Source organism: Solea solea, chromosome 18 (assembly GCF_958295425.1).
Source record: "Solea solea chromosome 18, fSolSol10.1, whole genome shotgun sequence".
Classification (NCBI taxonomy): domain Eukaryota; kingdom Metazoa; phylum Chordata; class Actinopteri; order Pleuronectiformes; family Soleidae; genus Solea; species Solea solea.
Genome location: NC_081151.1, coordinates 17,980,457 through 17,992,976, shown reverse-complemented (window position 1 = coordinate 17,992,976; position 12,520 = coordinate 17,980,457). Strand labels below are relative to the sequence as shown.

At 39.5% G+C, this 12,520-nt stretch overlaps 1 protein-coding gene across 1 annotated transcript; it reads right to left on the bottom strand.

The window, feature by feature from the left end:
• Positions 1-305: 305 nt before the first annotated feature.
• Positions 306-2,726, bottom strand: nkx2.1 (NK2 homeobox 1). The gene is made up of 2 exons (XM_058615504.1): positions 2,360-2,726; positions 306-1,694 (listed from the first exon to the last, which is right to left on the bottom strand). Exons 1-2 carry the CDS (start codon positions 2,724-2,726, stop codon positions 1,009-1,011), a joined length of 1,053 nt encoding a protein of 350 aa, XP_058471487.1. The 3' UTR covers positions 306-1,008.
• Between the last annotated feature and the right edge of the window lie 9,794 nt (positions 2,727-12,520).

The window sequence follows — 12,520 nt, the reverse complement described above, 5'->3', positions numbered from 1 at the left end:
ACTCACACACACACACACACACACACACACACACACTGAGCAGCGTCTCAAACACACGGAGAGAGAAAAGGTGGAGGTGGAAAAACAAAAATGCACATAAAGGCTGTGTTTGCGTGAGCTGCAACAGTTCATGATAAGGGGATTTATCTGAGAAACAGAGAACAGAACTGTGTTGATATTAAATATGTCAGTAAATCAGTAAATAATAAAGTTAAAATGGAAGGAAACGAAATATTGTTTTTGACGCAGTGGTTTTTTCCCCCCCCAAAACTCCGCACGTGTCGACATTTGCCACAAAACAAAGCTTAAGTTTCCATAATTTATTAATAGGACTGAATCTGTAGTAAGTCAAGTATCTATATAAGTTACAAAGAAATAAAACGCATACAAAGACCAATGAAACGACAACAGACCGGCAAATAGTGTCAAAAAACTTTGTACAACAGAGAGCTAAAATTCAAACCTTTTACAGAAATGTACACGCTAGATCTACGGTTTACATTAAATTCTATCATAAATCAGAGTCATCTTGTGTTTTTGTTTGTTTGTTTGTGAAAGGGATTGGAACAGCATCCACACACGCGCGCACACGCACACACACACACAGCAGTCCTGTCGTCTCTATAATGTGGCTCCCTGTTGCAGGTGCACTTCTATATCTGACTGCTGATTCTTCTCCTCACGCGTCAATATAATTTACATAAATAAATCCCCAAGACGTTCACATCCGCAGTTTCTGTGGCAAAGAGTTTTCTTCCATTTGAGTCTGGCGTTTGTTTGTTTGTTGTTGTTTTTTTTGTTGTTGTTGTTGTTGTTGTTGTTTTTTCTTCTCCAAAGAAAAACAGCAGGTGAAAAGTGAAGAAGCGCAACAGCAGCAGCATCATCGGCAGCAGCAGCAGCGACTTCACGCGCTTCTCTGTTTTTCAAACGCGCGCATTTACAGTGAAAACTATAGCGAGTCCTGGTTCAGGTTCAGGTTCAGGTTCACATCGAAACCCGCGCCTGTTGTCACCATGTCCTGCCGTACAACAGGGCCGAGCACTGCAGGGCAGAGCCGTACTCTGAGCCCGGGGAGTTGAGGTGGGAGAGGCCGGACACTTGGCCCTGCAGGGACGGCGGACTGGAGGAGTGCGGTGCCAGATCTGGAGAGTGCGCCGTGCTTCCCACCTGCTGGCTCTGGTGCTGCCCGAGGCCGGACGTGTTGTTGGACATGATCATGACGTTGCCTCCCTGCTGGTGGTGCGTCTGCGCGGAGGATGTGGGAGTGTGGCCGGTGCCTTGGCACGGCTTGCCGTCTTTGACCAGCACCGGCACGGCCACTCTCCGCGGCGACTGCTGCTGTTGCTGCTGCTGCTGACAGGAGCCGCTGTCCTGCTGCTGCAGCTGCTGCTGCGACGCCTTGTCCTTGGCCTGTCTCTTCATCTTGTACCGGTGATTCTGGAACCAGATTTTTACCTGGGTCGGGGTGAGGTGGATCATGCTGGCCAGGTGCTCCCTCTCCGGCGCCGACAGGTATTTCTGCTGCTTGAATCGTCGCTCCAGCTCGTACACCTGCGCCTGCGAGAACAGCACTCGCCTCTTCCTGCGTGGGGTGCTGGACAGAGAGCCCATGCCTTTGCCCACGTCTGCCAGGGAGCTGAGGCTGCCCATGCTGCCCATGTTCATGCCCGAGGACGAGCCCATGAAGCGAGAAACTACAACACAAACAAAAATGAGATTCAGAGACAGATATTTGATGGATAGAATAAAAAATATTATCTGACAAGCAGCTGAACACAAATGTCAAGTCTTATTTATCTATACATTTAAAACAGCACGAGAACCAAAGTTATTTTCAAAAAAAACACACAAGACTAATTAAATAAAATAGGACAAGGTGCAAAACAATTATTAAACGACGACATTCGATCAGACAAAAGCCACAACATGACTCAGGTGTTCTTCATCCATAAATGTCAAAGCCACAAAAGCGCGTCAAAGTCCATTTTAACACATAATCAAAAGTGACAAATAAGTGCAGATAAAGTTCTTCAAAGCTGACGGAAAATGTATTGTTTAAAGAGTCAACACTTGGTTAATAAATGATCTTAAATACACGCGCAAAGCTTAAAGGGAGTTTTTCCACAGTGGGATTTATTTAAAAAAATAAAAACTTTATGAGAATTAAATAAATGGATCTTCAGCTCCGTGTTTTGTCCTCCTTAAAAATAAAAAAATAAAGAAATTCAGTGCGGACATAAATGTAGAGTTTACATCTTTACGCTCAGCCAGAACGCACAGAATCACGCGCCACACATTTCATCTTCAGCTGGGAAAGTGCAGGTGCGTGGAGTGGGGGGGAGAAAAAAAAAACACTCACTGGTGGAGAAGCGCGGGTCCGGGTTGGCTCCGTACCAGCCGGTGGCCGTGGCGCTGCCCCGCATGCCGTCCTGGTAGGAGGGCAGGTCGCCCATGTTGCCCAGGTTGCCGTTACAGTAGCCGCCCATGGCCGTGTGCGACAGCTGAGAAACACCTGCCGCGGTCATGTGGTACGCCGCGGACACAGTCCCATTGTGGCCCATGTGGTGCTGCTGCATCGCCGCCTGAGAGACCTGCGGCTGCCGGTAAGAAGTGAGAGGAGCCCCCAAGTTGTTATTCTCCATACTTAATTTCTTATAGCTCTCCTCAAGGGGACTCAAGATATCGGAAACAGAAAAAGGAGTCGTATGCTTAGGGCTCATCGACATTGTTCTGTGGCTGGAGAGAGAGAAATTAGAAGGCAAGGCAATCTCTCCTTCTCTTTTTTTTTTTTTTTTCCTTTTTTTTTGGGGGGCCAAAGCCTCTCTGGTTCCTGTTGTCTCAACGTCGATCCTGGTAGATGAAGACGTAGAAGAGCGCCTCAAGTCCGCCTTAATTGGATGGAGTGGGAGCTCGGTGCTGGCTTTGGTTTGTTTTAGCTGGGTGCCAGGTTTAAGGCTACCATCAGAGGCGGGGCATCGGCAACAATACAAAAACAGCCTCGAGCCTCCTCTTTTTTTTTTCTCTCTCTTTTTTCCCCTCCTCTCTCTCTCTCTCTCTCTCTCTCTCTCCGTGCGTAATTTCACTTACAAGACATGTGCTCGTCTCTCGCGAACCATAACAGACGCGCATGCAAGCAGCAGCAGCAGCTCCATGGTGAGAAATGCGTAAAAGCAGGCGCTGCGTGCGTCTGTGAGTGTGTGTGTGTGTGTGTGTGTGTGCAGAGCCCCTGCAGCAGCAGCAGCAGCAGCAGCAGCTGCAGCATCTGGACTCGCCCGCACTTGTTGCCGTGGCACTGATATAAACGCGCGCACCTTCCCCCGGCTGCGCGTCGCGGTGACCACAATGCACTTTATTAACTGTAGTGATGTTTACGAGAGGCCTCTTGATGAAAGGAGGCCTGTATGTGGACTTGAGAGTTGGAGAACCACTCCTCGGCTGAACCAGTGACTTTTAATGGCCATGAGAGGCCTCCAGTGATTGCAGGATTGTTTGTGTTGTGCCTTATCGTACTCAGACATGCAAAAGTGCACTTGCGGGGAGGGAAATTGACTGATACTGATAAGTAAATAAATACACATCCGCGTGTTAAGTAGCTGCGTAAATGATTAAACCCCCCCCCTTGTCTCATTTTTTTCCTTCTCGTTTTGATATCATTGGACCTCAAGCAGCGCGTAAACTACATTCAAATGAAAATCTGCTTTAAGTAAACGAAACAAAAACAACATTTAAACAATATGGATTCTTGAGCAGGAGATAAGTATGATAATACTGCCAGGTAAAGCCCACAGTGGCATTTTTTAATTTCCCTCAAACATTAACATTAACTGATTTAAATTAAATTAAATTAAATTCCAACAATACTCCTATTACTACTACACCTGCTAATAATTATTATTTATAATATTATTTCATTTATGATACATATATAAAACTTTACTAAGAAGGACTTCATAACAATATTTCAGTTTCTATATTTTTTTTTTAAATCCCTTAATACAAACGACAACATTATCACACACACACACACACACACAGTAGAAAATTGTAAATAAATAAAAAAAAAAATAAAAATAAGAAATAAATGAGGATCAAACCGCAGCTAAAACACTCCATGAGTGTTTTTTTACCCACAACAATCACCATAAAGCGAGATTACCGAGATTATGTCGGTTCAGTAAAGGTCTCGTGTGGAGTGGAGCGCGAGCAGCAGCAGCAGCATCAGAGTGTGTTCTGCTGCAGGTTGAACAGAAACACAGCGTCTTCTGCTGGCAGAGGCTGTGACTCTGTCTCCTCATCCGCCACGAGACTCCTCATCCTCTTAAACCTGCTGCTTCCTGTGACATTTATTACATTTAGAGGAAATAAAACGCTTGGAAAAGTTGTTTTACTGACGCAAATGCACGAGGATTTGGCTCAACACCGTGATTGTGAGGACAGTTTATCAACTGTTTGCAAATTGAAAGGTGGATTAAGGTGTAGAATTAGATTATTAGTTGAGATTACAGGGCTACAATTGTGAATTTACTTGAGATTAGGATTAAGGTACCATAATTATAACACAATCTGTTGTATTACAGAAATTATTCTTCAAATACTTTTTTCTGTGTTGGCATATAACACACGTTTAATTAAGAAATGATAACATTTGAAATCAAATATAACATTTGAAATAAATAAATAAAAAGTCTTTGGAAAAGAGGGCAACATGGCAGGTGCTTGAGCATCACCCGGGGTCAGTGTGTGCATGACCATGGTTATAGAATCTCATTATAAAGCAGAGCTGTGCACTTTAGGTGCTGCAACTCGTGATTGTGTTTCATAACTGATTGGAAACTAATGGCTGATTATTTTCTAAATGAGTCAACAAGGGCGTTTGGACCCGAAAATGTGTTTCTCCAAATCTCAAAATATTAGTTTTGTGTCACAGGGAAGCAAATAAGCCAGAAAATATGATAATTTAAATATATATATATATATTACATATTATATATATATATAATATAAAGGATTTTATTTTAATTTAGATAAAAAAAAAAGGAAATTTAAAGACATAATGTGTCAAATTTAGTAAACAATAATTGAAGTCGACAACAAAACTCAAAATAGGTTAAGTTTGTCCACTGAGGGCTACTGTACAAACATGGTGATCTAATCTGCCTCCTGATACAAAATGTAAAAGGCTCATTCTAGGGCGTAATAATAGTAAAACAAAAACAAAAATAAACATATACTGGCCCTTTAAATCAAACCACAGTGCAGTAACAATAAGTAATAACCAATAACTTTGTTTATGACAATGAAAGAACGTGAGTGGGACATAATGGAGGATGCTTTTCAAAAATAAATATCAGTTTTTGTTGATGTTAGTGTAAAAATATGTCCTCATTACTAAGCTGTGACCTGGATATGACTTTAAAAATAACGTTAATGACGTAAAAATTATGTGTTACTGTAATAATATTGTATAATATTATGTCCTCGGTACTATGTGTAACTCTAAGCTGCATTAGTATAATATTACTGAGATATGTGTGTGTGTGTGTGCGTGTGTGTGTGTACACCTTATGTTGTGGGGACCTTAATCTGTAAACACAGTCAAAAAGCCTCCAGGAAATGAATGTAAGTCAATGCAATGTCCTCTGAAGTCAGTCTGTGTGTGTGTGTGTGTGTGTGTGTGTGTGTACCTGGTATTCTTTATTTTGTGGGGACCTAAATCTGTTGACCCGGTCACATTATGGGGGACTTGTCTGACATAAATTAAGTCCCCATAAGATTTTAAGGTAAAAGCATATTTTAACCCTTTAACACCTAAGCCTCAAAATGGCTGGACCTTTTTTGCTTTATTTAAACATAAAGGGGCCAAAAATGTCCTGCAAGTAAGTGCTTTTGCCCATTTTTCCACAATAACTTTCAATATCTGGCAGTTATTTACAATTGACTGCATGTTAAAACGGTGCGTTAACAATTTAAAATGAGAAGTGTTAAATTTGAACAGTATAAAACCTATATACAATTAAAAAAATTGAGTTTTTGGCTCAATCCAGAAAAAGGGGTAAAACACTATACAGGTATTTTAGCACAAACTGTTGCACGGGCGTTTCCTCTGTGATACACTAGGTGTTCAAGGGTTAAAGTTAGGCTGGGGTCAGGGGTTAGGATTAGGCCAGTAGTTGTTATATTTAAGTTCTATTTTAGAGAAAGTCTCCAGGAAATGAATGTAAGTCAATGCGATGTCCTCTGAAGACATGGAAACCAGCATGTGTGTGTGTGTGTGTGTGTCTCACTCCTGCCTGTGTTTAGTCACAGCAGCTTTAATTGTTTTTTTTCCCGCTTCTGTATCTGATGCATCAATTTAAAGAGCGGTGTGCACACGACGACGACGACGACGACAACAACAACAACAGCAGCCCGTGTTCCTCCTATTGCCTTTCAATTATCTTTAATGAAGCAATGTTATCATATACAGGCCAAGGCTCAATATTACAGTTAAGACAAATTGTTTGGGTGATAGCTGAGGTGCGGACGTGTAATTTGCAGGCCATATAATCGCAGCCAATTTGAAATTACAGCATGTTTTTTTTCCCGAGGTAAACCTTGTCTATGCTTCCCTTAATTACGGAATACCGCTAGACATTCTTAATCACCTAAATCAGTACCTTTCCCCTGTTCTGGCACATGGCAATTATGGCCAATTAGTGGTAATTAGCGGCGGCTAATTCCTCAGAATAATGAGGACACTTTGAAGTGGAGGGTATGGGGCTATCGAGCCCTTTGTTACCGAGGCTCCACGTTGTTGTTTATGAAGTGATTGGTGTGTGTGATATAATCCGGAGAGCAGGTTCAGACGGGGAAAGAAAAAGTGGCGCAGAGCAAAACAGAAATGTTATTATTCCGCGCACTCAATAAATCAACTTCTTTGAAAAGTCTCCTACCTTTCCCTCCTCCTCAAAACTTTCACCCAACTTCTTTCATCCATTCACACCGTCACCGCTGTTTGAAGTGATCTGTAGGGGAGAAGAAAACCAGAATCATCTCCATGACTTCAAATATCTTCTTATAGAGAAAAAATAATATAATTTAAGTACAATACACACAAGATAGTCATTTAAATTGAAAAAAGTAATAAAATAAGCCATGCTGGTGCTTTTTTAATCTGGATTACAAGTATCCTCTTTACAAAAGGTGACATATACAGTATATACAGGGAATTCTTGCTAGAAAACAAAGGCTGTAAGTAATATGGAAATAAAATAGATAATTAAGTAAAATAAAAAAGACTGGATTAATTTTTTATTTTATGTCTTAATTATTATTATATTGTATTTTTGTTCAGTAAAGTAAAGCACCAATGTGCAGATTTTAAGATTTCTCCAGTAGATGGCGCCCTAGGTGACCACCTCTATATGCCCTGTGCAGAGACATACAGTATGTGCAGAATGGCAAGCAAGATGGGGACTATGTAACTCAGGAGGTCTCAAACTCAAATAATCTGGGCGCCACTGAGTAGTTTATTATGTATATTTGTGGTTTTCAAGTGGCGGGGCCACGTGAAATCGATTGTGGGGGCCGCTTGTGGCCCACAGCCCGCGAGTTTGAGACCTCTGATGTACGTTATTAAAGAAATATGGATTACGAGTGATATGAATTGACGCAAACAATTGACTATGTGTAAAATGTAAATGTACTCACAAGTGGATGCATAACAAAAATTGTTTACAATACATTTTGGGATTAAAAAAAAATAAAAAAATGGAATGAGTCACATGTTGAATCTAAATTTCATTTGCAGATAAAAATAATTATACTTTTTTTTTTACAATCATGTGATTATTCATTAGCACAAAATGAGCCTGGTTGCTATTTGGGACCACAATGTTTTTTTAAACAGTCGCACACAAGGGACAAACTGAACATCTTTGGACTTGTGATGCTAACTGAAGGCTACAGAGTTTCACACACACACACACACACACACACACCTTCACCCAGAAATGTTACATACCGTATCTTTAATTACTCTAGTTCTCTAGTATGCTGGAATTAAACACTCGCATAAATCACATAAAAGTGTCTAAAAAGGGATTAAAACTCCATTTTTAGAGGAACTCCATGGAAAGGTCAAAAGACAAAGTGACGTCATGGTCTCAGCAGCAGCCATCTCTCTCTCTCTCTCTCTCTCTCTCTCTCTCTGCGTGCAATCAGCAACTGTGGAGTTCCACACTATAGTGCGGGGATGGATGATTACAGTGAATCGCGACCCCTGGTGGATTCACCAGTTGTCTACATCCAAAAAAAGCACAATTCCTTTTGGCCTTAAGAAAAGAAGTTCGATACCGTGTCTTGTTCCGCCATCTAGTGGCGACATGGATCATTAACACCACAGAGAAGGCTGAAGATGGAGAAGCAGATAAAGTCTCAATGCAATCAAAAATTAAATAAAAAAAAATAACATTAAATTAAAACTGTACAACCCGTTCTGTCTCATCAATACATAGTTTAATAAATAAAATCCCTGCGGCTCAAACTGCGTTGATTTTAATCATTTACATTCTGAAATTATATTAATTTATGACATATGTTTTTCTGATTGCCCTCATTTTCTTCTATATCTACCTTTATTTGCGGCGTGTCGCGAGAATTTAAAAGAAATTTAAATTCTAATATTTTATTCCTTTAGGTAGAAGTTCATATTTTATTTAATATTTAATATTTAATATTTTTCTGTTTACACGTGCAGCACATTTTGCATCAATCTCTTTTTAAGAGTTGACTGAAACTGTGCCGCTTTAATTTTCGGGGTGAATAAAACACACGTTGTCCGTCTGTCTGTCATCATCAAAGCATGACAAGGTCGTGAAACAAGGTCAACGTCATACACTGAATCCTGTAAAAGGGCATTTGTAAAGATGGAGACAAAGAAGACAATGAAGAAGTAGAAATAATGTAATTAAACAGTTTTATGTATTTGCTTTGTGGCCTAAACTGCGTGAAACAACACAATATATAGACAACAGAGAAAATATGAACACACATTTCTGTAAAGTCTTTGTGGCCTTAAAGGGCTGCTTAAAACAAAGTGTAAAGAGTCAACTTAAAACAATTACAACGCTGCTGTGTTTGTTCAATTCACATTCAATTACAGAGTTGTTGTTTTTTTTAGATCTTTTCCTCATAAACTTGTTATAATTCACAGAAACACAGTGACTTTGACTTCAACTTTTGGTCCGTTTTATTTATTTATTTATTTTCAATCCCAATTTCCTCTGTTGTTGTGGGAATGAGACGTGTGTGTCTCCGATCAAACAACACATTTATCTCTGGATATTAGTCAAATCCAACATCGACACTCAATTTAAACAACATTGGAGGAAATAATCACGTTAGAAACATGTGATTTTTTGCTAAAATGGGCCACTTCACCCAAAAAACATACAGTTTTCTGTGAATTATGAGTAATTTTTTTTAAAAATTGGTCAAATTTAATCAGACTCTGTAATAGAAGTAAAAAACCCAGCAGCATCGTAATTGTTTTAAGTTTACTCTCAATTTGACCAAGGGGGGTAAAATGGGTGAAACAGCCCTTTAACTGCAAAATATGAACAACATTGGAGGAAATAATCACGTCTAAGAAAAAAACATGTGATTTTTGCTAAAATTGTGGCCTTAACTGCAAGTTTTTACACAACTAAACTAAAATATTGGAGGAAATAATCACATTTGAAACACATGTCTAACAAGAAAACATGTGATTTTTGCTAAAAAGGGTCACTTCACCCAAAAAACATACAGTTTTCTGTTGTTTTTTTTACTAATATCTGTGAATTATGAGTAATTTTTTTTTAAAAAGGGGTCAAATTTAATCAGACTCTGTAAGAGAAGTAAAAAACCCAGCAGCGTCGTAATTGTTTTAAGTTTACTCTGAATTTGACCAAGGTGGGTAAAAATGGGTGAAACGGCCCTTTAACTGCAAAATATGAACAACATTGGAGGAAATAATCAAGTCTAAGAAAGAAACATGTGATTTTTGCTAAAATTGTGGCCTTAACTGCAAGTTTTTACACAACTAAACTATAATATTGGAGGAAATAATCACATTTGAAACACATGTCTAACAAGAAAACATGTGATTTTTGCTAAAAAGGGCCACTTCACCCAAAAAACATACAGTTTTCTGTTGGTTTTTTTAATAATATCTGTGAATTATGAGTACATTTTTAAAAAAAAGGGTCAAATTTAATCAGACTCTGTAATAGAAGTAAAAAACCCAGCAGCGTCGTAATTGTTTTAAGTTTACTCTCAATTTGACCAAGGGGGGTAAAAATGGGTGAAACGGCCCTTTAACTGCAAGTTTTTACACAACTAGACAAAATATGAACAACATTGGAGGAAATAATCACGTCTAAGAAAAAAACCTGTGATTTTGGCTAAAAAATGTGAAAGTGCTGGGACCATTACAGCATCAAATGTCATTTGGACCCACTTAAGTCTAAAACTGGTTTACATGGACCTCATAACTCTGCTACACAGAGGCCCCCGGGGGCCAGAGCAGTGAGTACATAACTATGGGATGGGCAGTTTAATACAATTACCAGGAGCAGATTCTTCATTCTAACACATTCAAACGAGATTGGAAACGAGTCAAGTATGTGCAAAAACATGATTAAATCCAATGTTTTTTTTGTCCATTTTATCAAGAGGATTCACTGCCGAGGGTTGATAACATGAACACAAATAGTGTAATACACGTAAATAGTATTTCTTTCTTTCTGCACCCGTTTTCTCCTGATTAAATATATGATTTGGGCTGAAAAATGCGGACGTGCTGGGACCAGTGCGGCCTTAATGTGCGTCACATCCAACTTAAGTCTAAAAAACTCCTCCTGTGGCCTGGTTTACATGGACCTCATAACTCTGCTACAAAGAGGCCCCCTGGGCCAGAGCAGTGAGTAAAACTATAGGATGGGCAGTTTAATACAAGCCCGTCCTTTTCAGACAATTCTTCTGACCAACTTAAAAAACCAATGGCAACCTCTAAAAGCCTGTCTTTGTCACCCTTAAACCCCGAGATGCTCTAAAACACCATTGTGCAGTTAAACCTCATAAATTTGTCGCAGGCACTGATTAAACATCACGGGAATTGAAACACTGAAAGATTTCGTCTCGGTCCCTTTCGGCCGCGGGGACAATGGTCCCATTCACACGGGGAGACACGCAGACAAAAAGGGTGTTTAAGGGAAGATGCAGCGAGCTGAGGGGTTCGGCCAGTCCCCTCCATATGTGATACAAGGTGGCCCCAGCGCGGGGGACAAAGGGCCAGGTGACAGGGACGACGGGCTGCGGGGTCACAGGACGAGCAAACAACATTATAGTGGGCGTGAAAAGCAGAAGACCCCCCTCGTCACTGATGAAATACTGACATGATTTTAAACGCCGGAGCAGATTCTTCATTTTAACACAGATTGGGGAATTGCCGGCGAGGTGACAGAGTGGTGTCAAGGATGTGCGAATAGTATGAATTAATCTCTGGGGATTGATTTTAAACGACATGAGGGCCCTTTAAACACAAATTCTGAGACTAAGATACATAAATGGTTATTATTTCCTTCTCATATGTCAGTATATTTAATCAGAATGCACACCAATAAATCAGATTTCATTCAGTCTGACAGTACAGAGTGAGCTCTAAAGCCTCAGAATGAAAAAGTGGCAGACTGACATGAAAATTGGTGGTTTTATTTTACCAAGAAATCAGATTTTCTCCTAGTTTTCAGAAAAACAAGGCTTTAGGAATAAAAAAAACACTGACAGAATCCAAACGCAGGAGAATAAAATTGGTAATGCTGTCAAAATGAGTCAAGTATCTGCCAAAATATGATCAAATCAATTTTTTCCCCCAATTTTATCTGCTGAAAGCACTCTAAATACAAATTCTTAGTCTACTATACATAAATAGTTGTATTTTATCATAACGTACACCAATAAATCCTATTTTCTTCAGTTTTACAATATAAACCAAGCCCTAAAATCTCAGAATGACAAAAGACGTGGACGATAAAGTGACAGATTGACGTTTAAAATGAGTCGAGTACATTGACAATGTGTTGTTCAACTCTCAAAAGCATCTTCGTCGTCCATCCACCTGTTCAGTTTTCTCTTGTTGGGGGTTTTTATTTTACCAAGAAATCCTATTTTCTAGGTTCTAAGAATCATTTTAAACACATTAGTGGATTCTTCACGAGAGAAAATTGCAAAAAAAAAATAGAAATGAGGTGACAGAGTGATATAAAATAGTGTTAGGATTATGCAAGAATATAAGAAAGCACCGTTTATGGATGTGTTTCACTGTTGAGATCTTTTTTTCAGGTGTATTTTAACTAAGAAACATGAAGCAAAATACACCCCAAGAAAAACCATCTTCATCAGTTTTCTCACATCTGTCCTTTTATTTGAGCTCGTTAAATCCAAGAACTCAATAAATTCTATGTTTTTTTAAGGAGACTTTTACACACATGAGCATCTT